Source organism: Colobus angolensis, unplaced genomic scaffold, assembly GCF_000951035.1.
Source record: "Colobus angolensis palliatus isolate OR3802 unplaced genomic scaffold, Cang.pa_1.0 Scaffold97, whole genome shotgun sequence".
Lineage (NCBI taxonomy): Eukaryota > Metazoa > Chordata > Mammalia > Primates > Cercopithecidae > Colobus > Colobus angolensis.
In genome coordinates this window covers 6,240,890-6,267,304 of record NW_012123709.1, presented here as the reverse complement: position 1 = coordinate 6,267,304, position 26,415 = coordinate 6,240,890, and the positions used below count along the sequence as shown (strand labels likewise).

The 26,415-nt window shown below is 38.1% G+C and overlaps 1 protein-coding gene and 1 pseudogene across 1 annotated transcript in view; both read right to left on the bottom strand.

The window, feature by feature from the left end:
* Window positions 1-8,952: 8,952 nt before the first annotated feature.
* LOC105505004 lies at window positions 8,953-10,268 on the bottom strand (annotated as a pseudogene).
* A 6,002-nt stretch (window positions 10,269-16,270) lies between these two features.
* The window catches only part of AQR (aquarius intron-binding spliceosomal factor), a 123,279-nt gene continuing 113,134 nt past the window's right edge, over window positions 16,271-26,415 (bottom strand). The window contains exons 34-36 of the mRNA XM_011932722.1: window positions 23,007-23,181; window positions 20,169-20,282; window positions 16,271-16,871 (exon numbers count right to left, since the gene is read on the bottom strand). Coding sequence (XP_011788112.1) covers window positions 16,557-16,871; window positions 20,169-20,282; window positions 23,007-23,181 — 604 coding nt within the window. The 3' untranslated portion in view covers window positions 16,271-16,556. The remainder of the gene's footprint in view (window positions 16,872-20,168; window positions 20,283-23,006; window positions 23,182-26,415) is intronic.

Below are 26,415 nucleotides of genomic sequence, written 5' to 3'. Positions count from 1 at the left end.
TCTTCTGCTTATCACCCAGGAGTCTTATGCCTTCTGCCAGCAATGCATAACTTAGCTTGTAAGTAGGTACAATCAAATCCCAAGCCCAACAGTATGTTGCTTACAACAGAAAAATCCTAAATACAAAGACACAGAAAGGTTATGTAAGAGTGGAAAAGATAAGCCATTCAAAAAGCAACCAAAAGAAGGCTGGTGAAACTATACTAATATAAGACAAAGTAGATTTTAAAACGAGAAGCATATTGAGAGTTAAAGACAGACAGTTGTAAATAATAATAATAAAGACTATCCATCAGGAAGATATAATTTTGTTTGTATGCTTTTAATAACACAGCTTCAAAATACACAAGGCAAATTTGATGGAACTAAAAATAGAAACAAACCTGTAATTACACTGAGTTTTTATTTTTAAACACACATCTCACAGTAATTGATAGAACAAGCAGACAGGAAAAAAACCCACGCAACATGAGGGGGTATAAGGGATTTGAACAAAATGATTAACAAACTCTACCTAATTTTTATATATACCTAAGTACTATAGAATATACAGCACAAGCTTTTCAAGTGTACATGAAACATGTACTGGAAAAGTCATGAAAAATTTAAAAGGATTATCATAATACAGGCTAGGTTTTCTGACTGCAGAGAAGCTAGAATTTTTTTTTTTTTTTTTTTAGAGACAGGGTCTCTCCCTCTGTCACTCAGGCTAGAGTGCAGTGGCACCATCATGGCTCACAGCAGCCTCAACCTCCCTGGATTCAGGTGATCCTCCTACCTCGGCCTCCCAAGTAGCTGGGACTACAGGTGTGTGCCACCATGCCTGGCTAATTTCTTTCATTTTTTGCAGAGGCAAAGTTTTGCCATGTTGCCTAGGCTGGTTTCAAACTTCTGGGCTCAAGCAGTCTGCCCACCTCAGCCTCCTAAAGTGCTAGGTTTACAAGCATGAGCCACTGCACTCAGCCAAAGCTAGAAATTAATAACAAGAAGAAGAAAAATGCCCAAATGCTTAGAAATTTAAGTAATCCACTTCTTTTTTTTTTTTTTTTTTGAGACAGAGCCTTGCTGTGTCGCCCAGGCTGGACGTGATCTCGGCTCACTGCAACCTCCCCCTCCCAGGTTCAAGCAATTCTCCTGCCTCAGCCTCCCAGCTAGCTGAGATTACAGACACGTGCCACTACGCCCGACAAATTTTTGTATTTTTAGTAGAGACGGGGTTTTGCTATGTTGGCTAGGCTGGTCTCAAACTTCTGACCTCAGGTGATCCACCCACCTTGGCCTCCCAGACTGCTGGGATTACAGGTGTGAGCCACCGCACCCAGCCCACTTCTTAAAAAGTATTATTTGTTGAGGTGAAACTCACATAAATTAACCAATTTAAAGTGAATAATAACATGAAATTTAAATTTTTTCATTTTAAGTGAACAATTTAGTGGCATTTAGTGCATTCCTGATGTTGTGCAACCATCATCTCCATTAATGTTCTAAAGCATTTTCAGTGAAAATGAAAAAACATGGGTTAAAAACAAAATCACAATGGAAATTAGAAAACCTTTTGAACGGAATGTTGATGAAAATGTGATATAGCATGTGTGGGACGTAGCTGACGCTGTGCTGTGAACATATTAGATATGACTTTTCCCAATATAAATCTGAAAATTCAGCTTTATAATGGACAAATTCCTAAGACAGCATAACTTACCAAAACCAACACGAGAAGAAACAGTGTGGTCTTACATTGATAAATACATTGAATCTGAAATTTAAAATCTTCCCACAGAGAAATCTAGCCTTAGATTGTTTCATTGTTGAATTTTTCCAAGTGTTTAAAGAAGAAATAATACCAATGTTACAAAAAACACTTTCAGTGAATAAAAATAGAGTACTCAAAAAAAAAAAAAAAAAAAAAACCCTGCTGCCTGTAATCCTAACACTTTGGGAGGCCGAGGTAGGCAGACTTCCTGAGTCCAGGAGTTTGGGACCAGCCTGGGCAACATGGTGAAACTCTTTCTCTACAAAAGATACAAAAATTAGTCAGGCATGGTGGTGTGCACCTGTAGTCCCAACTACTTGGAAGGCTGATGTGGGAGGATCACTTGAGCCCAGGAGGTGGAGGTTGCAGTGAGCCAAAATTGCACCATTGCTCTTCAGCCTAGGCCACAGAATGAGACCTCGTCTCAAAAAAAAAAAAAGTACTTCCCAATTCAGTTTATGAAGTCACGCTAAACTTGATATTTAACCTAACAAGTATGGTACAATAATAACAATTATTATGCTGATAGGCCAATCTTTCTCATAAACATAAATGCAAGAATGCTAAATAAAATACTAGCAAACATACTTATAAAAAAGGTTAGGATTGTGAGGTTAAATATTTGAAAAACACAATGTCAACTTCTACCCATCCCACTACATCTCACTATAATCAATTAAAACTGGACAAAATGTATGAAGCAATTATTTTCAGACATTGAACAACAGGCAGCAGTTTTTTCATCCTGGAGAGAAGGAGAAGGAAAAAGGTTGGCCCTGTGATTGCCCTGGCTTTCGCCTACAAGCAATTTTTGAAGAGCAGCACAGTTTGCCTTTGCTTAGGGGAACCTAAGTAGAAGCCCAGCAGTCTCACTGAATTTAAGAGACAGAAACTTGGGAAGGCTGTGCTGGCTAGAATTTGTAAGGCAGAGTAACTAAAAGGAGGAAGTTACACAAAGGGCTCCAGAAATCTAAAGAGGGGTCCCCTCGAGTCCTGGCTGAATACTAATCTGTACATGCATGGGGTGAAACTTCATGAGATCAAAAGACAACTGCCTGGGAGCTCTACTAAACAATTTCTAGAGCTCATACAATAGAAAAGGTTTTAATTTATATCAACCCAAGTAGAAATACTTCATTGAAAACCTGGGGCATCCAACAGGGGCCAGAGAAGGGTCATAGCTTGGTAATAGAGCTAAGTCAGCCTTAGAGTAAAGGTACTCTACACCTGTGTAACAAAGCTTAAAAACAAACATCAAAAAGGTAGATCTAATCCACATGTAATTGCCTGCCAAAACAAACCTCAACACTCTTTAAAGGAAGAGAGCAAAATCCAAACATCCAATAACACAGCATTTGTAATGTCCAGCATCCAGTGAAAAATTACCAGTCATGTGAAGAGTAGCAACTTATGTCCCTAATTAGAAAAAAATCAATCAATAGAAAAAAAAAATCAACGTAATCCACCACATTAACAAAATAAAGAAAAGCATATGATTGGGGCGAGACAGCATTAGGACAAATACCTAATGCATGCAGAGCTTAAGACCTAGATGATGGGTTGATAGGTGCAGCAAACCACCACGGCACCTGTATACCTATGTAACAAACCTGCATGTTCAGCACAGGTATCCCAGAACTTAAAGTAAAATAAAAATAAATAAATAAAGGAAAGCATATGATCATCTTTGATAGACATAGAAAAGGCATTTGTTGAAAAATAAATAAATAAAGGAAAGCATATGATCATCTTTGATAGACATAGAAAAGGCATTTGTTGAAAAATAAATAAATAAAGGAAAGCATATGATCATCTTTGATAGACATAGAAAAGGCATTTGTTGAAAAATAAATAAATAAAGGAAAGCATATGATCATCTTTGATAGACATAGAAAAGGCATTTGTTGAAAAATAAATAAATAAAGGAAAGCATATGATCATCTTTGATAGACATAGAAAAGGCATTTGTTGGAATTCAGCATACATTAATGATTAAAAAAGAAACACCTAGCAAGCTAGGAATAGAAAGAAATTCTTAAAATCTGATACAGAGTATATGCAAAAACCTATAGCAAACACTATACTTAGTGGTGAAATATTGAAAGTTTGCCCCTAAAATTGGGAAGAAACGAAGATACTTGTTCTGACCATCTCTATTCAACATTGTGCTGGAGGCCTGCAAAGGTCAATGAGGGCGAGAAAGAAAATGAAAGGCATACAGGTAGAAAAGGAAATTAAAAGTATAAAGATGGAAGAAAAAACCTTTTGTATTCACAGATGACATAATTATGCATGTAGAGAACCTAAAATAATCTATAGTCAAATTACAAGAAATAGGTGAATTCACTGACACTGCTAAATACCAGTGCAACATACAAAATGTATTTCTATATATTAGTAACAAACAACTAGAAATGTAATTTTAGAAAGTATCACTTACACTAGTATAAATAAATACCTAGGAATACATTTAACAAAAAATGACCATGACCTTTATACAGAAAATTATAAAACGTTATTGAGTTTAAGAAGGCCTAAGTAAATGGAGTTTACTTAGAGGTACTTACTTACTAAGAGTTACCATATTCCTAGGTTGTAAGATGCCAATTTTCCCCCAGATTGATCTGTAGATTTAGTGTAATCCCAATAAAAGTCTGTTAAGTTTTTTTGTGGAACTGACAAAATAATTCTAAACTTTATACAAGCACTAAAAGTTGCCAATAATTATGAAGAATATGGCTAAAGGATATACACAAGTTAAAACTTATTATAAAGTTACAGTAAGTAAAACAGTGAAATGTTGGCACAAGAGATGAAATATATGCCAATGAAACAAAAGAAATTACAGAAAAAGACCCACACATATATAATCACTTGATTTATGACACAGATGCTACTACATTGTAGTGTAGTGCACTGTAGCCTGGCCTTTTGGATAAATAGTACTCAGTTAATCTGCTGAACCCTACCTCACATCATTCAGAGAAATGCATTTGAGAAGGTAAACACAAAAAGTACATTATGTATGATTCAATTTATACAAAGATCAAAAACAGGCAAAAGTAATTGTGATAAAAGACAGGACCTTAAAGATCAGCCAGTCTGACTTCTGGTTTCAAAGTGGCAGTGTTGAAGCAAGCCGTTTTTATTCCCTCTTGTAGAAAACCAAAAACAAATATACAGCACCAAGATTACCATGAGAAATATTTTAGAACTCAAGGATGAAGAGAGATGGTTCTTAGGGCCACAGAGGAGTGGAAAAACACGGAGAAGACTGTAAGAAAATAAGACTCCCCTTTCTGTTGGGCACCAAGTCCACAGAAAATTTTCCCCCAACTCACTTGGTCACTTGTTTCTTTTTTCTTTTCTTTCCTTTTTTTTTTTGAGATGGAGTCGTGCTCTGTTGCCAAGCTGGAGTGCCATGGCAGGATCTCGGCTCACTGCAACCTCTGCCTCCCAGGTTCAAGCAATTCTCCTGCCTCAGCCTCCCAAGTAGCTGGAACTACAGGCGTGTGCCACCACATCCAGCTAATTTTTGTATTTTTAGTAGAGATGGGGTTTCATCATGTTGGCCAGGATGGTCTTGATCTCTGACCTTGTGATCTGCCTGCCTCGACCTCCCAAAGTGCTGGGATTACAGGTGTGAGCTACTGCACCTGGCCTCACCTGTTTCCATATTGGAGAAAGTGAGATTGATGTGGACAACCAGTTTTCCCATGATGTTGGGTTTCCTGGCAGAAGACCTGTCCCTCTCTTAACCTGCAGGAAGTATCTTGAGTGCCTGAAGAGAGAAATATCCCTGGGGACAGGCAGAGATAAAGGGGGAAGATGGGATTACCATCCCCAGCCCTGGAAGCTCTGCTCTGTAACTCTGCCAAAGGAGATGCCAAATCAGAGTGGCTGCTCAGCAGCACCATGCTGTAGGAGATCCATCCCACAGATCCCCTGAGCAAAAACCCCTAGCTGGCCTTCTTACAATGCCAGGACATTCCCTTCGGAACCTCTCCTATTCAGGAAGAGCTGTGCTTGGAGTGTTTACTAGAGCCAAGGTGAAACCTGGGTTTAAGGCACCACCTAGAGCTGAAAAGGAGGCAGTGACCTGGCGGTAAAGAACCTCTAACCAAATATATGCAATAAAAACCAAAACAAGTTTGGCAGAGAAGGCTGGAATAGAAAACTACTTTCAATGCAACGACATAGATATACGTCCACAAGAAACAGCAGCAATCAGGGAACCATGATCTCCCCAAACAAACAAAGCAAGGAATCAGTGACTGACCCTAGCAAGAAGACATTAGGACAAATGCCTAATGCAGGCAGAGATGGCATTAGGACAGATACCTAATGCATGCAGAGCTTAAAACCTAGATGACAGGTGCAGAAAACCACCATGGCACATGTATACCTATGTAACAAACCTGCACGTTCAGAACTTGCATCCCAGAACTTAAAGTAAAAGGAAAAAAAGAAAAGCAAGGCAAGAAGGCAATATATGAACTTTTTCACCAATAACTCAAAATAGTGGTTTAAGGAAACTCAGTGATTTCTAAGCTAACATAGAAAAGCAATTCAAAAATTTATCAGAAATACTTAATAAAGAGATTGAAATAACACAAAAAAAATTGAATAGAAATTTTTCAAACTGAGAAATTTATTTGCTAAGCTGAACAATTTGTTATAAGCGCTCAACAGTAGAATGGATTAAGTGGAGGAAAGAATCAGAGATTGAAGACAGGCTATTTGAAAATACACAGAGGAGACAAAAGAAAAATGAATGAAAAGTAATAAAGGTCACCTACAAAATAAGGAAAATTACCTCAAAAGATCACATCTAAGAATTTTGATGTTCAAGAGGGAGTTGAGCAAGAGCAAAGGGTGGAAAGCTTATTCAAAGAAATAACAAAACTTGTCAAAACTAGAAAAAGATATACATATCCAAGTACAGGAAGGTCAGAGAACATCAAACATATTTGACCCAAATAAGAGTACCCCAAGGCATACAATAATCACACTCTTAAAGGTCAAGGACAAAGAGAGAATCATAAAAGAAGCAAGACAAAGGAAGCAAGTAACATATCAAGGAGCTCCAATTCATCTGGCAACAAACTTCTCCATGGAAAGCATACAGGCCAGGAGTTACAAAACAATCAGAAAACAGGCAACAGCAGTAAGTCCTTACATATCAATAATGATAATGAATGTTAATGGACAAAATTCTTCAATTAAAAGTCAAAGAGTGGCTGAATGGACAAAGAAGCCCCAACTATATGCTTTTTACAAGAAAACCATTTCACCTACAAAGACACATAGAGATTGAAAGTAAAAGAGCGGAAAAAGATATTTCATGCAACTAGAAACAACAAAAAAAAGGGAGTAGCTATACTTATATCAGACAAAATAGACTACAAATCAAAGACTGTAAAAGGAGACAAAGAAGGTCACTAACGATTAAGAAGTCAATTCAGCAAGAGGATGTAACAATTATAAGTATCTATGCATCAAACACCAAAGCTCCCAAGCATATAAAGCAAAAATTAATAGATTTGAAGGGAGAAATAGACTCCAATACAATAATAATATGGGGACTTGAACACTCCACTCTCAGTGATGGACAGATTACCTAGACAGAAAATCAATAAAGAAACACCAGAGTTAAACTATATACTAGACCTAATAGGTCTAACTGACATTTATAGAACATTTCACCCAACTACTGCAGGTTGTACCTTCTTTTCATGGAACATAATTTAGAATAGACTAAATCTTATGGCACAAAACAATTTTGAACAAATTTTAAAAAGTAGAAATCATATCAAGTATCTTTTCTGACCACAATGGAATAAAACTAGACATCAATAACAAGAGGAACTTCAGAAACTTCACAAATTCATGGAAACTAAACAACATGCCCCTGAATGACCCATGGGTCAATAAAGACTTTAAGAAGGAAATTTAAAATGTCTTGAAACAAATGGAAATGGAAATACAACATACCAAAATCTATGGGATACAGCAGAAGTAGTACTAAGAGGGAATTTTATAGCAATAAACACCTGTATCAAAAAGGTGGAAAGACTTCAAATAAACAACCCAATTATGAACCTCAAGGAACTAGAAAAGCAAGAACAAGCCAAACCCAAAACTGGTAGAAGAAATACTAAAGGTTAGAGCAGAAATAAATGAAATTGAGACTAGAAAACAATACAGACCAACAAAATGAAAAGTTGGTTTTTTGGGGAAAGATAAATAAAATTGACAAACCTTTGGCTAGACTAGAAAAAAGACACTCTCCTATTGTCATTATTTTCAAAAAATAAATGTATATGCATCACAAAACATATCAAATGTATCCTTCAGGGTCCCAAAATGCCTACTGATATATAGCATGTCCTGCTTCATGCCAGGTCTTGCTAATTAAGGAACTCCTCATAGCTGATACCTTTAATCTGTTATCAGAGCACTGAGTCTGATGTCAGAGATCTTTGCATTCATTTGGCTTGCATTCTATTTTTCAGACTAGCCAGGGCAAGAGAAGTTGATTCCAGTCATTGTTAACTCTAGACAAGAACCAACAATTTCATTTCTCATGCCCACTATTAATAGTACATTGGCAAGTTAAGAGATCTGCCTGATCAATTTAATTCCTGAGCTATCGCAGTTGACATTCATGACTTTTTCTCCAAGGTAGGACCGTATTTCTGCAGACATATTCTTCATTTGCTTAAATGAACCCATTCCTTTAATAAGAGTTCAACTAGATCAAGATTTACAATGATAGCCCTGAAAAAACTTATCACAATTTATTTCTGTAACATTATCTTGATTTATTTCACACATAGACTTTTACTCCTGGGAACTTTAACTCACATGGATGTTATTTTCAGCTCCCAAATGCATTAATGCTGGGTTTGTGATAGGAAGTGTAATCAGAAGGCTGACCCAGCTGATGTATAATGATTAAAAATGTAAGTCTTGGTAAATCTTGTTTTTCCCTTTATTTGAAATCTCTCTCCCTCTCTCTCTTTTAATCTTAAAGCCTTTACTTTGAGACATGATGGAAAAGTCTTACAGGTACGTTTGGAACATTGATCTCCACTGAGTGAAAACAATCTAACCAGAAAGCTTTGATGCCTGTCAATTAATGTTGAAGCTTAAATTATGGGAATAAGACATATTGCGGGGCTGGAAGGAATGGATAATTAATATTTCTCTCCTTCTTTCTTGCCGTCTCCTTTAACAGAATCTATACCAATCTCCTCATAAACCTTCTCAAGGGCAGCCATGTCCTCATGGGTCTCAGAAAACCCTTCTTCTACCCCCCTCACGAATGTACCAGTGAACAAAGGCATGGTTGGCATACACCACGTCAAAACTTGTGGTCCAGGTGAGCCCAGGCCTCAGCAACGGCTGTGGTATTATTGCCCAGCATGCACACAGCTCTCTGTACCTTGGCCAGGTCTTCACCAGGTACCACCATGGGAAGCTGGTAACTAACGCCAACCTTGAAACCAGTGGGACACCAATCCACAAACTGGATATTGTGCTTGGTCTTGATGGTGGTAACAGCAGCATTGACATCTTTATGGTGTCACCACAGTGCAACAGGCAGGAAGCCATCATTTTTCATGGTGAGGGTCATATTTCATCATCTGGTTGGCTGGCTCAAATCAAGCATTGATGATCTCTGCTACAGAAAGCTGTTCATGATAGGCTTTCTCAGCAGAGGTAACAGGGGCATATGGGGCCAGAAAAAAGTGGACGTGGGGATAGGCACCAAGTTGGTCTGGAATTCTGTCAGATCAGCATTCAGAGAGCCATCAACTCTGAGGGAAGCAGTGATAGAGGGCATAATCTGAAGAATAAGGCAGTTAGTGTAGGCTGAGCGCTCAATATTGAGGTTTCTATGACAGATGTCTACCACAAAGGAACACTCAGAGTGCTCCAGGGCAGTGTGGGTGGTGAGGATGGAGTTACAGGGCTCAACTGCAGCTGTGGAAACCTGGGACACTGAGTAAATGAACTCCAACTTGGGCTTCTTGCTATAATGAACAGAGAGACATTCTATCAGCAGGGAGGTGAACCCAGAACCAGTTCTCCAACCAAAGCTATGGAAAACCAAGAAGCCCTGAAGACTTGTGCACTGGTTGGCCAGCTTGAGAATTTGCTCCAACATGAAGCCAATGATCTTCTTGCCAATAGTATAGTGCCCTTGGGCACAGTTATTGGCAGCATCTTCCTTGCCTGTGATGAGCTGCTCAGGGTGGAAGAGCTGGTGGTAGATGGCAACGTGAACTTTGTCAATGAATGTGGGCTCCAGGTCTATAAACACTGCCCTGGGTATATGCTTGCCAGCACCTGTCTCACTGATGTCAAAGGAGTCATCTCCCCCAGTGGTCTTGTCACTTGGCATCTGGCCATCGGGCTGGATGCCATGTTCCGGGCAGCAGAGCTCTGAGCAGGGATGATCAGTCTGGCCACGAGCCTGGCCAACGTGGATGGAGATGTGCTCACGCATAGTGACTAGGGAATAAGAGGCAAAGGCAACAGGAGCGGACACCAGGTCCCGGTTACTTTTCTTGAGAAGCTAAGAGTCGAGGGTAACACACTCAGAAATCACTTTCAAAACTAGTATTACTTAGCACGCTCTGCTTCTGCTTAAATACAAAATGACTTTAGGATAGTTAGCATTTTGAGGCATACGGTATTACTAGAGTCCCTTCCTATTATGTGTTTCGCATTCCTTTTTCAAACCAAAACAAATACTAATTTGTCTTTCTTGTGTAAGAATAAATATCGCAAACATTGGCACATTCTTTTTAGAGACCTTTTATTTCCTATCCTGATTTTGGCAACCTAGTCTCTTTGGTATATTGACCATAAGAGAAATTATTTAGTAGGCTTGTCTTACTCATGCATAGTTGGTGGTGTTCTGTTCTTTAATGTGTCTCAAGCAAAGAAGTGTAAAGAGCAGCATGGTAAGGAATTTGCCTAAAAGTTGTGTGATGGTTCTAGTCTCAGTTCAATTAACTGTGGGGTCCCAGGCAAATCACCCAATGCCTTGGTGTTCTCATCTATAAAGTACCAGAGTTGCTTCTGGCATTGCTGCCTGGCACAGAGTTGGCATTCAGTAGTCTATTAATATACAAATACTAGTTTCATAAACATCTTCAAAGTTTTATATCGAACTCAATTCACTTCTGTGAAAAGTAGTCAACCAACGAAATGGCATGCAAATTAACGAGGCCTACTCCTATTCCACACTGTTCTTACGGCAGTCTGAGATGAGAAGAAACCAGCACGGGAAGCAAGAAGGCAATGAAAAGACAGTAACACAGTAAGCACTTTTAGTTCACTTTGTGGACAACTGAACTAGAAACCAGTTGGAAAAAACTAACCAACCAACTAACCAATCAAAAATGGCCCAAATGAATCAGTGAACTAAAGTAGAAAAGGATCACTTCCCATCCAGAATTGTTTTTCGAAAAATGTCAGTAAGTTCAGCTTCTTAAAAGAGCTTTTTATATTAAACCAGGCATCTTTCAAAGAGAAGCGGCTACCTTTGAGGTTCTTGAATGTAGATTGCAACACAGAGGTAAATATAATAGAGTGCACACCGTTAAATCAAAGGTGGAGGGGAAGAGGATTGTTGGGGCAGTCATTTCTGGAGATCAAGAAAGAATTCAATCTACCTAATGCAAGGCAACTTCTGGGATCCTTGTGTGTGAAACATTCTTATGAGAGGAAACTGTCTACATGTTTTATATTTGCCTTAATTTTCTTTTATTATTTCCAGACCACCTCTGTTGGTTATGCTAAGTAATCCTTTTCTCTTTTTGGAATTTAAACTTTTTAAGGAAACAAAAATTAAAGAACAGAAAGCAAGACACACTGGAAATATGAACTCTTCTTTTACTGCATAAGAAATGAGAAGAAAAACTTAGTGTGAAATTCTGGAGTCTAAAATTAAAATGTAAACAGAGAATGCTCAGTGACCTTTTCTTAGGAGGCTCACATGAAGGAATGTCATGGTACATTGACCAAACTTTTATTCATTTGCTTTTTCAGGATGTTGCTATTAATACCACATGACACTCAATAAATTACACTATAACATTTTGTACAAATCACTTCACTTCTGGTTTCCTCTTTGGCTGTGTTACTTCACCCTCTGGTTACCTGTAGGGAAAAAAAAATGTATTTTGGGGCTTTATTTTTAAAGGGAGATTCACAGTTTTAGCCAATGTAAAGATACTGGTTCCCAAACTGTGTTCTAAGGAAATAGCTATCTAAGGTATCTTCTTTTTTCTTTTTTTTTGACGGAGTTTTTGCTCATCGCCCAGGTTGGAGTGCAGTGGCGCCATCTCGGCTCACTGCAACCTCCGCCTCCTGGGTTCAAGTGATTCTCCTGCCTCATCCTCCAGAATAGCTGGGACTACAGGTGCCTGCCAGCATGCCCGGCTAATTTCTGTATTTTTAGTACACACGGGGTTTTACCATGTTGGCCAGGACGGTCTCAATCTCCTGACCTCAGGTGATCTGCCTGGCTCAGCCTCCCAAAGTGCTGGGATTACAGGCGGGAGCCACTGCGCCCAGCAATATTGGTTCCCAAATTGTGTTCTAAGGAAACAGCTAACCAAAGTATCTTATTTAAAAAAAAAAAAAGTTTTATGCTCTATTAAGTTTGGGAAATGCTAACTTAAACAAAACTAAACATGATTATTTCCAGTGGGACATCTGAGAACCTTTAATTAGCTAACAGTACATTGTGATTCTGCAAAGGAGGAACATTGTTTCCCAAACCTATCGGCCACAGAACATATTTCTCAGAGCATTTTTCAAGAGTAGTATTTTCTGTAATATATGTTGAAAAATAATGGTATCAGCCATCTTTGTACCTAAGCTCAAAAGGTCAGCCAGCCCTGAAATAAATGTAAGCCAAAAGGTAGAGAGATTAAGTGAATAAAGCTGGCACACTGTCAGTCAGGAGTACCATGCTGCATTCTGAGTCAAGTTCCAGGTTTGTCTCTAAGAAGAAAAACAGGAGCGTCCAAAGCTTCTGGATTCCATTTAATTAAAATTCTTTTAAATTAAATCCTTGTAACTGAAGAGTATCGGTGGATGAAGAAAAAATAGTCTCACATGTCTTCATTTCCACCCTTGGCTCAGTATAGCTCCAGTTCCATTATTCTTAAACATCTATTAACATGATTGCTAAATAATTACACAGGCTAACTGCCAAGCATTTTTCACAGGAAGCAAGGCACTGCTCTTCTGGCTTATGCAAAAGGGTCACTTTGTTTTTTTTTTAAACCTTTATCTTGTTTTGATGGAAGAAACATCTCTAAAAATACCATCTGACTGCAAGATAAAAAGGAAATAGCAATTCAAGGCACAAAGCTAAGTACATGCAACAATAAAGATGATTTGGGGGTGTGACAGTACAGAATTCAGAACTGATAGAAGTTACCAGCTCCATATTTCAGAAAGACCTAGTGTCTTCCTCTGCTTATACTGTTCTGCCAGAATTTTAATTTTGGCAGAGATCACCTCGATGTTATAATGTACTGATTCAGAGGTCCCAAATCAGTAGACCCGATCCTAGACAGATCCTCAAAGGTCAACTGCCACTAGGTGTCCCCCTCTTGATCATCCTTCATGCTCCTTGGATTGGGGTATGGCTAAGCACTCAAGTCAAAGGATTAGTTGGCAATATCCTACATTGTCAACAAAGTTTTGAAGAAAAACAGAGAGAGAAACTGGTATTTACTAAGCACCTAAGTGACAGATTATTTTCATAAACATTAGCCTATAAAACAAACAACTCTCCTGCCCCAAATCCAAACAGATCTTTTCCCTGTTATTTACAGATAAAGAAAACGGGCTTAGAGAGGTTATAAAATTTGCCTAAGGTCAAACCAAATGCTGATAAGCAAATTAGGTAAAATTCTGAGCCAGGTCCAGGTCTGGATGAGTCCAAAGTGTGTTTTACAGTATCATGTTGTCTCCTGATCATTACAAAATTTCATTTGTTTACAGAAGCACAAATGGCCCATTTATGCCTTTTCTCTCAGCATCTAGCAAAACATCTCAACTTTCATTACACCAACTTGAGGAGTCTTGATAATGTTTAGATCTTCTCATTCATTTGCCTAAATCAATAGAGCTATTTATTCTCAACTGTTGGCAATGAACTTTCTTAACTCAGCATTTTGAGAAAAAAAAGAAAAAAGAAATTCTAAATACTTGAATTGCTTCATTTCATGCTCATTGTTTTTGGCATGCCTCTTTGGTTTTCTTTAAAAAGAGAATCTAAAATCATGACATATTTAGACATGAAAAACGGGATGGAGAGCAATGGGAACACTAATCTGAAACAGTCACATGGCTAGAGTACCTGTGTCTGTAGTAATCTCAAATTATATAGAAAACTCTTGAATTTATTAAGCAATCCCTCATGTATGCATGATTGAAAAAATAAAGCACTGCTGTAGAACTGTAGACTTGGATTCTACCCCACTCATCCACAGTTGCCACCCTGGTTAAGTCTCTCTGATTGTTTCCTCATTACTTAAAATAAGTAGAGCTCTTAAATTCCTTCAAAAATTCCCAAGATTCTATAGTCAACTGCCACTCACTTGCCTTTCCAATGAATAAACAGTTTAAAAGAATTCAAATCCCAATGCCTTTACCCCTTTTTAAATTTATTTTGACAAGGACAAAGGACTTACCCATCCATCTTCCACCTAAATTTGCTTTTTAGTGACAGAAAAACCAAGCAGCAAAGAAAAAAGTATGGTCACTCATCTAGGCAAGAGTGATGTACATTGCTTGGAAAATAGTTGAGAAAGCAGCTTAACAGTCCACTTATTTTGGTTGCAGGTATCATACCTCATATCCCCTAGGGGAGAGAGAAAAATCTATCTTTTCCAGGAAAGATGGTAAATACAGAAAGCTGCTTTCCCTTGCTTGGCCTAATACCATATATTTACAAATGAAAATAATTCTACGAGTGCATACAGATGCCCACAGCACCTGCTTTCAAAATCTTTTAAAAGAGAAATTATGTAACAGGCTATCTGGCTTGATCCTTACTCTGATAACAAATAGACCTGGGTTTCCTGGTATTGCGTCCTTGGTATTTCGCTCCTCTCCCCGCCTCGTCACTCTCATCTCCCCTCCTCACCTGACACTGACACAAGTGTCCCGATGCAGTACGACACATCATAAAATGAGAGTCTGGACCATATTCAACACAGCCTGGTAGAGTCGAGCAAACACTAGTTACTCAAAAATATAACTGACTTGACTTTCTGGGTTTAATTTCCTTACGAAGCAATCATTAATTCAAAATGCCAGGACCAGAAGGATTTCAATGGTAGTGTGCAGTTCTTGCTTGTTTCGTCAAAGATTCCTTGGACATGGCCAGGCCCATAGGTAGATGCACTAGAGGAGACACTCTGGGGGAAATGCTCCCCTTTAGATACTCTAACAGATGATCAAACTGGGAAACAGAACTAGTGGGCAATTTTCCCCTCTACACATACACATAAACATTTCTTTTTTTTTTTCCCCCAGTTCTGGGCACCATGCCCAGGGACCTTATAAGCAGAGGTCCTTTGTCAGAAAACATTAGTCACATTCACTGGTAATTCTACCATTATAGCCTCATTCATGTGAAGACAACACAGTAATCTCAGTACACGCTTCTCAAACTACAAAGTGCCTGTGAATCACCTGGGGACTTTGTTGCAATGTAGATTTAGATTTAATAGGTTTGGAGCAGAGCCCAAACTTCTGCATTTCTATAAACACCAAACTTCAATACGATGTTGATGCTGTTGGTTCACAAATCATACTTGAGTAGCAAGGTCCTAAGTACCTCTGCTTTCCCATATTTGAACCACATTTTACCTGAAGGTCTCCTTGTGGCTGATTATCCCAAGAAAAATAAGGCAGAAAACTCAGAATTTCTGCCATAGGAAAATTCTACCCTACACACAGGAGTTAAGTTCTCTGACTCTCATTGCCCAGACTCAGGATCCTGCTTCTTGCCCAGATTGATTTGGCAGAGTCCTCCTATTTAGCTGATGACAAATCCTGGCTCAGCCTCACCAGCCTTGGCTGATGCCACTCTGCCAGCAACCCAAACATTAGTGGTGTGGAGAACCTCCTAAAATATAGATTCCTGGGCTCTAATCCTGAGATTCTGACTCATTCAGTCTGAGGTGTGCCTCAAGAATAAACAGACATCTTAGGTGATTCTAAGATTTGAGAGAAGGAAATGCATGTGACCACTCTGATAGATCGGAGAAACCTGTATCTTACTGCCAGTAGTATCTTTACATAAAGGTATTACCTTATGTAAAGAACAGTAAGAAAAAAGGAAACAGAATTTAAGCATTTGATAGTATAACAGAAGAAACAAGTTCTCAATTTGGACACTTAAGCGTATTCATGGTTAAGTCTGGTGTATTCTGTCCTCTTCTTTAGAGAAGTTCACTAAAAATGTGCAGTATATATTATATATTCTATGGAAAATGATTTTAATGTAGGTATGATTACAGATACACTCAGTGATCAAAACATGAGAGGAATGGTTATTTACTCTTCTAGCTGAACAAATGAAACTAGAATTGTTCATACACATAATTTAAAAAAATACATTCAAGACACCAACATCAGTTAATATAAGAACTGAACATTAATTAGTGACAGTAAAATGGCAGTAGCAAATATAAAATATAGAAAATAACTTTACTCAGACTTTTTGAATGACATGTCCTCCGTTAGGACTACAGTTTGGTTACTTGGTCCCTGCTGGGGCAGATGTGGCGTCCTGAGGTGTGTAAGCCTCTGCCGGCGCAGACACAGCTCCTGCCACAGTAGTGGTGCTCTCAGATAAAGCAGGGATGGCTTCTGGATTGGAACTGGCTCCTGTCTCACTGGCGGTGGTGTCACTTTGAAAGGCTGGAGTTTCTTGACTGCAGCTGGTGTCTGTTGGACTGGGTATGATGTCAACTTGAACAGTCATAGCCTCTTCTTCTGTTTCCAATTCTGTTTCTTGATTTTGAACTTCCTCACCTTCTTCTACCATAGCAGGTGGTAGTTGTAATAAAGTCTGATTTAAAAAAAAAAAAAAAAAGACAATACCAATATGAAAAACAGCTTATAAAGCTAAGCCCTCACATTATCATTCTAGAGTTCTCCAAAACAGTGCTGATCATTTTACATTACAGACGTAACACCTCTGATGACAATGGTCTAGGTCCTGCTAACACCAAGGAATATGCCTATACAGATGTCATATACTGATAATCAAAATACATATAAAATCTTCAGAGAGGAAAACAACCATGAAAAGCCATTAGATTTTTAAGCAACAGACTTTGCTGTAAACATTTCTGCAAAAAATAGTGACTGATTAGGACTGATTATAAAACTAACTCAAGAAAGGGTCAACTTTAATCAAAGAGCCCTGTGAGCTGGGTGCAGTGGCTCATGGTGGCATTCCCAGCACTTTGGGAGGCTGAGGCAGGTGGACCACTTGAGGTCAGGAGTTCCAGACCAGCCTAGCCAACATGGTGAAACCCTATCTCTACTAAAAATACAAAAACAGCTAAGCTTGGTCCCAGCTAGTTGGGAAGCTAAGGCAGGAGGATCGCTTGACCCTGAGAGATGGAGGTTGCAGTGAGCTGAGATTGTGCCACTGCACACCAGCCTGGGCGACAAAGTGAGATTCCGTCTCGAAAAGAACAGAACAGAACAGAACAGACAAAAGAAAAGAGAAAGAGAAAAGAGAAGAGAAGAGAAGAGAAAAAAGAAAAGAAAAAAGAAAAAGAGCCCTGTGAGAGGTAGAGAGGAGCCTGGCCTTAAGACAAAGTCATGGGAGAAGGGAGCAGCAAGGAACAAGGTTTCTGTCCTGTTCAACCAGAAAACTGGAGCAATTCTATATGCTTAGCCTGCCCTTTGCCCCACGGCAGTCTAGTGACTTTCTCATCAGGGACTCTGCTTACAGTGCTGGAAACTGAAATTATTTATTTATTTATTTATTTAATTTCATTTAATTTATTGAGACAGAGTCTGGCTCTGTCGCCCAGGCTGGAGTGCAGTGGTGCCATCTCAGCTCACTGCAACCTCCGTCTCCTGGGTTCAAGCGATTCTCCTGCCTCAGCCTCCCAAGTAGCTGGGATTTACAGACATGTACTACCATGCCTGGCTAATTTTTGTATATTTAGTAGAGATGGGGTTTCACCATGTTAGCCAGGCTGGTCTCGAACTCCTGACCGCAGGTGATCCACCCACCTCAGCCTCCCAAACTGCTAGGATTACAGGCATGAGCCACCGTGCCCGGCCTTGAAGATTTTTTAAAAGTACCATGCACGATAGCAGCAAAAAAAAAAAAAAAAAAAGAAAAAGAAAAATACTTAGCAAAATGTTAACAAAATATGTGTAAGGTTTGTATATTGAAAACTACAAAACCCTGATGAGAATTCAAAGATCTAAATAAATGAGAGATCTTATTCATGGATAGGAAGACTCAATACATGAAGATGTTAATCTCCCCAAATGGATCCTAAACAATCCTACTCTTCAAAATATCCTTTTAAAAACTGCAGCATGCCTTTGGGGGTAGAAACTGACCTGCTGATTCTAAAATGTATATAGAAAAGCAAAGGAAGGCCGGGCGCAGTGGCTCAAGCCTATAATCCCAGCACTTTGGGAGGCCGAGACGGGCGGATCACGAGGTCAGGAGATCGAGACCATCCTGGCTAACATGGTGAAACCCCGTCTCTACTAAAAAATACAAAAAACTAGCCGGGCGAGGTGGCGGGCGCCTGTAGTCCCAGCTACTCGGGAGGCTGAGGCAGGAGAATGGCATAAACCCGGGAGGCGGAGCTTGCAGTGAGCTGAGATCCGGCCACTGCTGCACTCCAGCCTGGGCGACAGAGCGAGACTCCGTCAAAAAAAAAAAAAAAAAAAAAAGAAAAGAAAAGAAAAGGAACTGGGATAGCTAAAACAATTTCTAAAATGAAGAACAAAGCTAAAGGACTTATGTTATCTAATTTCCAGATTGACTGTAAAGCTACTATCATCAAGGTAGTACAGTCATGGCAAAGGGATATACAGAACAATGGAACAGAATAGAAAGCCCAGAATAAGACTTTCACATATATAGTCAATTGATATTTTGACTAAGATGACAAGCAAGTCAACAAAGAAAAAAACAACCTATTAGGAAAATGGTGCTGAAACAACTGGATATCCACAGGCAAATGAATAAAACTCAATCCTACCTGTATCATATAAAAAATTAACTCAAAATGCATCACACCTAATCATCCAACCTAAAACTACACAATTTCTAGAAAAAACCTTTGTAACTCTGAGTTAGGGTATGTATTTTTAGGACACAAAAAAAGCATGAATCATAAAAGAACAATTTGATACACTGAACTTCAAAATTTAAAACTTTTGCTCTTTGAAAGATACAACATAAATAAACAAGCCAGAGTGGGTGAAAATATTTGTAAAATACATATCTGATAAAGGGCTTGTAGCCAGAACAAATAAAAACCTCTTGAAACTTAATATACAATCCAATAAAAAAATGAGCAGTAAACCTGAGCAGACACATCCCCAAAGATATACAGATGGCAAATGACCACATGAAAAGATGCTCAACATCACTAGTCCTTAGGGAAATGAAAATTAAAACCAGACTGAGACCAATGTATATCTATTAGAACTGCCAAAATTTTAAAAAGGCCTACCATATCAAGTGAGGGTGAGGATGTATAGCAACCAGAACTCTCACATTGCTGGTGAGAGTGTGAAGTGGGTCAACCACTTTGAAAAACAGGTTGGCAGTTTCTTAAAAAGCTAAACACATCCTTAACATATAATCCAGCAATTCCACTCCTAGGTGTCTACCCAAGATAAAGTGCAGAGACTTGTATAAGCAATAGTAGCCAGAAAAAATAAGACTACTTACTGTATGATTCCATTTATATAAAAATCTAGAAAGTGGAAGCAAACCTATCATGACAGAAAGCAGATCCTTGGCTGCCTGGGAAGGTAAAAAGGGACTGGTGAAGGGCAAGGAGGGATTACAAATGGGCACAAGCGAAAACTCTTGGGATTATGGATATGCTCTTTATCTCGACTGTGCCAACAGCTTTACAGGTAAACACCTAAGCCAGAACATATAAAACTGTACACTTTAAGTTTGTGGACTTTATTGTATGTGGAATTCTATCTATATAAAGATGTTTTAAAAATATGAATGTTACATAAATAATAATAGCCTACTTTAGTTTCGTTGATTTCCCACAAGGAATTAGGTAAAGATTTATTCTGAAAAAAAGAAAATTATTTCTACAGCAAGAAAAATAAAAGTCAATTTTGAGAAACTCACCTGATGATAATGATGTGTAGTCTGTATCAAATGCATGTACATGTTGTATACAAAGTTTGCCATCTGGGGCATATTTTTTATTATTTGTACTTCATGAGATGGTCTCTCTCCATTCTAGAAGAAGGAAAAAAGAACGTTAAGTATCTAGTAAAACAACCCTAGAAGGTAACACTTCAACATAAACCCACTTCTTAATCTTATGAATAAACATGATTAGGGTATGGAAGAACTAACCGTAAGAGGACATAAAACGCAAGTATGAAGAGTAGAATGAAGACTTCATGAATGTTTAAAAAAAAAAAAAAAGACTTAAATAGAATAAAAAGGGGGCCCAGGTCAGCATGCTCTGCCTGCTGGCCACGTGACTCCCATTAAAAAAAGATTACTTAAAAAAAAAAAAAAAAGAATAGTGATTCCACTGAAATTTAGAAAAGTTAGAGACTAGAAGAGCTAAGAGTCGCCAGCTTTTAATATAATTTTGGGCTGGTAAGTGAAGTATGGGTTTTAGTCTACTACCTAATATAAAAGAATTAGTAAGAGATAAGTAATTATTTGACTAGACAGAAAAGTCAACATGGTCTGAAACAGCAGTTTCTAAGACTGTGCATGCTCCAAAGACAGTTCATAAGATAATTCAGAAAGAAAATATTAACACTCTTTGTCCTATTTATATTTTTCTAAAAAATAAGAGGCTAACATTTACTTTTATTTAACACATGACTATGAGTCAAGAGGGTGAATATTCAAACGCTCTTTTTAAAATTTTAGTGTCTATCAGAATCATCTGGGGTAGACTGTTAAATTGCAGGCACCTAGGCTCCAGCCCCTATAGATTCGGATTCAGAAGGTCTGGGTGGAATGAGCTGATTCTTTGTAGCTTCTGACAACAATCTAAGAAACACTGCTCTATAAGTGTAGGTAAAGTAGTAAAGCAAATCAAGAAAATACAGAACTTTCACTTCTTTGTAAACCACCCTAAAATAGAGATTAACAACTTTCTTATTTATAGTTATTAATAAAATGTTTATAAAGTCTTATCCTTTCTTATGATAGGAACAATTTAGAAAACCATTAAGGTAAAAAACATACCCCAAAAAAGGAGGACTCAATCTATTTAAAGAACATGAAGTTAGAAATAATTTAGTAAATTAAACAACACTTCTCAGAAGTAAGCAGGATGGCAGCATTCCATCTAAGCAGGTATTCTTTTGATTAATGGTTATTTTCTGCAATGGTCAGAATTCGTATGTACAAATACTGCCATGTTATTATGACTAGGAACATGGAAGAGTTTTTGTTTGTTAGCTTATTTTCTGGAGTCTTGCCAAGAACTGCCTTTCCTTGAGACGCAGCACTCTCTGCCCCTCACTATGTCTTCAGCAGAAGATGGGGAGATGTTCTCAGCCCTAACCGCCCCAGGGCATTGAACTCATGAGTGTTATCTAAAGCACGGGTTTCCAAGCCTTCTGTTCAGTGATACTGTCTGATCTGCACTTCAGATTTCTTCAGGTGTGATGTGTAGCCCTTACACAGAAAGCACCTGGGGAGCTTGTTACACATGATGACACCTAGGCTCTGTCCCAGACCTCTTGTCAGGAATTTGCCTGTTTAACAGCCCACAAAAGATGGAGAAACTCAGATATAATAGGATTGTGTCTAGACTTGAGCCTGACACTTGAGGCTTTATGTGTCCCTACCACCCCATGATCTCTCTCCACCATTTTCCTATTTCTCTACAGCAGCATTTCTTCAAAAATAAGTAAATAAAAAGGCAGTTTTTAAAAAAGTACTTACTATTATTAAACACACAAGACTTAAGATTTTTTTAGAGGGGTGGAGGGAAGACATATACTGTGAACATCTAAAATAATGTTATTTAAAACCCAATGGACCCCCTAGGACAATTCATTAAATAAAAAAGCAAAGACCAAAAGTCTATAATAGTATAATACCCTTCACGTAAGAAGAAAAATAATATAAAAATAAACATATCTCTTCTCCTTTATACAAAAGGAATATAAGGATTAAATGAGAAACTAAAGAGACTGGTTACCTAAGGAGGGAAGGTGTTAGGAAAAGGGGAGGAAGAAGGGGGGATAAGAGGGAGTAGTATTTCTCTGTCTTTTCATTAAATATATGTGCTGTCTCCTCCCTCATTTCCCCAGAATATAAGCTTCTTAAGAACTCAACTATTTATTGCTCTATTTTCAAGTAAGTAGTTAAGTTCTCCTTACAAAGCTGAAGACGAACAGTATAGTATAATGATAAATTACATGAACTCTGGGATGTTATTTGAAAAGACCTCCTGGCTTTTCAGATCTTGGATCCTCTATCTGCTAGATGCATGGCCAAGCTACTTAGCTTCTTTGACCCTAAATTTCTCCACTTGTAAAATGGGGTTAATAAAATAATCTAATAACCTAATAGGCTGTTTTTACTGAGATGAAAGTGAGATAATGTAGTGAAGAACTGCCTGCCTAATACATGGTAGTGACTAAATGTGGGCTGACATTATTATTTTTAATTTTTATTTATTTATTTATCTTTTATATAGAGACGAGGTCTCGCTATGTTGCCCAGGCTGGTCTCAAACTCCTGGGCTCAAGCAATCCTCCTACCTTGGCCTCCCAAAGTGCTGGGATTATAGGTATAAGCCACTGCGCCCTGCCGGTATTATTTTTATATAGAAAATCTAACTCAGTTCCTCAGTGCAGCACACTCTAAAACAGGGACTAAATTATCTATAATAATGTTCCAAGCTAATGTGGTCACCTATAAGAAAATCCCAATTTCCCACTCTGAGGAATGCTGCCTGTAAAATGAAGAAAGAAGTCCTACCTTTCTAGTGGTTGGGAAAGGTTCTGTTGGAATTATATGCAAATGAAGGGGTCGAGCTGTGAGCTGACTGAAAGCTGGAGTCAGTTCAAAACAGTTTTGAAAGAGGGATACTCTGGCGAAGATATAAAGTCCAAGTCTGGCTCTAGACATGGCCACTACCAAACGACGGACATCCCTTTGGGAAATAAACAAAATAATTAGCACACTTCAAGATTATTAACATTTATGCAGCTTTTTTTTTTTTTTTACATATTTCATTAGATAGTCCTGTTAAGCCCCGGCAATAAAAAGTTAAGCTTCTTAACTTAATAGAAGTTAATCAATGTTACATGACTAATAAACCAAGTAAAAGTTAAGACTTTATTACTAACCTCTTGTTGGCTTTTTGAGGGGGAGGATCACAAAATAACCAACGCATTTATTAAAAAGGTCTAAGTAATATATTAGTATTACAGTATAGTTTAATCATCAATTATCAACTTGATGCATCACTGTCATTGAGTCAATCTGAACTAGTTCTTCTTCCACTTCACCTACCAAAATCCCAGGCTCTATCAAGGTAAAATTTTACTTCCTAGATAACTCTTACCACACTGTTTTATACTTGTTTACAACAATAAGTACAAATGGAAATATAGTATGATGCTATAAAACAATACAAGTTGAGCATCCCTAATGTGAAAATTCAAAATCTGAAATTTCAGATAAGGGACAGTCAGCCTATAATATATCTTATCCATGTATTTTTTCTAGTATTTAGATTCAATGCCTGGCCTATAATAGGTACTCAGTGTTCATAAAAACCGTGATAAAAATGGTTCAATTGAATGATCAAACTATACATGTAGCTGGCTATCTGATGAATGATGTCATTTTTCTTTATTTTTTAGAAGAACCTAAGTTTTGTAAAAAAAGGTTTGAATCAAATAAATGTAAAGAGGGCTAATGTAATTTCACCTCACTATTAGATAAAATGTGTTTTAGTGAGAAAAGATAATTTTGGTTTCAAACGTGGAGGACAGTTTTTTCACTTGAGATGTTTTTAGATGGCTAAATTTTTGAGTAATATGCAAAAGAGAAGACTTTCATGAAGAATAATAAAGCCTGGGAGAATCACCTCCAATCTCTGAAAGAAAGTGTAAAAGAGTGTTACAGAGATCTAATGTTACAGAGATTATTCTCTGTAACATTCAGAGAGACAGAGAGAACCAGGAACTGGACTATTTATCTAATAGCTTTTCTTTGTGTAATGCAAGATATTTGGGGAGTATCTCTAATTCAACCTCATTTTCTATGGTGTTTTATGGTCTAGTCTATGGTCTTAAAAGAATCTAGTTTCCTTAAGGAGGTACAGTGTGACACCAGCATATACTATCACTTATATTCTTGTGTTATGTGTATGTGTGTGAGGGGACAGAGCAGGGATAGGTAGCCTTCCCCCAGCAACAAACAAAATTAAGACATGCTCATTTAGGTAGAAGGAAAAGACATATTCCTTTACAGGAACTTTGAGGAATCTCTACATTTGTGACACACTGGATTCATGAAGGAAATATTATTTTCTAGTTTACTGTAAGCCAAATTATTATTTTTGCCATATTTCCTTAGAACCCCAAGGGGTCACACTACAGTTGGGTGGTTCCAACACTGGTAACTGAAGGTACACTGCTAGAAATACTTAGCATAAATTCTCACACAAATGTTACAAATAAAATTATGGTGGAATTTAATGTTGTTCGGGGGAAAAAGGGTTAGTGGTGGAAGCAGGTGACAAACTGTTGTTTTCATGGTGACCACTGTAATCCCCCTCACATCCAGAAGGCCCTCTCTCTAGACAGAGCACAGGTACAGCACTATTGCAATGAACACTGTATGGTCTCTCTGAGAAAACTTTTCCCCAGCCTTCAGTGCTATAGTGCATTAAAGTGGCTTCTGTAAGTGTGATCTCCATTGTACTTACAGGGGATTTGTACATGAGGGGATTTGAACTAAAAATTTTCTGCAGATTCAAATGTAGGGATCTTCCAAGGATATATTAATGAATCTGTCACTAGATCCTAAACTCCAGAAGGGCAGAGATCATGAATGTTAGATCTATTACTAAATATTAAGAATCTAGCACACTGACAAACAATGGATGGATCTGAAAATGTTTGCTAAATGAATGACCAAATACTATGAACATAACAAACCACCAGGCAAAAAAACAAAGGATGGTAACATGAGTAGGCAGAGCTCCTTGGAGTTATGTCTTGAAAGCAGGGCAATGTGAACTGCAACATTCTTTCTTAGTCCCCAGAAGATGGCTGGAGAGGAAAAGCATGGTTAAACAACAACGCCAACACTCTGATAGAACCCCTATGAGAAAATAACAGAGGAAAGCTGCAGCCTCATTACTTGGCTCAGAACAGGTTACACGCATTTCTATTGGTAGCTAGGCTGTCCAAATCAGTTCGGTACAAGAACAATGAATGCTGGAAAAGGGACCAGAACTGTACCACTACTCTGGCTACTAAACAGCTCCACATTGTCCTAAAACAGGCCTCTGGAACTGAAGCTGGCTCCAACCCAATCACCCAAATAGTCCATCCTGGCTGAAAAAAGGTATGAGCAAAAGAAATAAGGCAGGCATTTGAAAAACAGTCTAACAGTTTCCTAAAATGCTAAATACAGAGTTACCATATGACCCAGAAATTCTACTCTTAGGCCTATAACCAAGTGAAAGAAAAACAAGTGTTCACATAAAAACTGTATATGCATATTCATTGCAGCATTACTCATTCTAATAGCCACAAAGTGGAAACAACCCAATGTCCAATTGATGAATGGATAAATAAAATGTGACATAGCCACACAATGGAATACTATTCAGCGATGAAAAGGAATGAAGTACTGATACATTCTACAACAATGAACCTTGAACATATGTTAAGTGAGAGAAGCCAGTAACAAAAGACCACATATTATATGATTCCATTTATATTAAGTGTCCAAAATAGGCAAATCTACAGAGATAAAAAGTAAATTAGTGGTTGCCAAGGGTTTGGGGGACAGGGGAGGGAAGTGATTGCTAAGTACAGGGTTTCTTGCTAGAGTGATGAAAATGTTCTAAAATTGATTTGGAGATAACTGCATAGCTGTTAATATACAAAAAAATCATTGAATTGAACACTTTAAATAGATAAATTATATATGCAAATTATATCTCAATAATGTTATTAAAAAAATGAAATATGGCAGGAAGTAGGTTTCCTTGGTATCCTGAAACAGAAATAGTTTCTTGCCTATATATAAAAGGAAGGATTTGAAAGATTAGCTTTCGGCCGGGCGCGGTGGCTCAAGCCTGTAATCCCAGCACTTTGGGAGGCCGAGACGGGCGGATCACGAGGTCAGGAGATCGAGACCATCC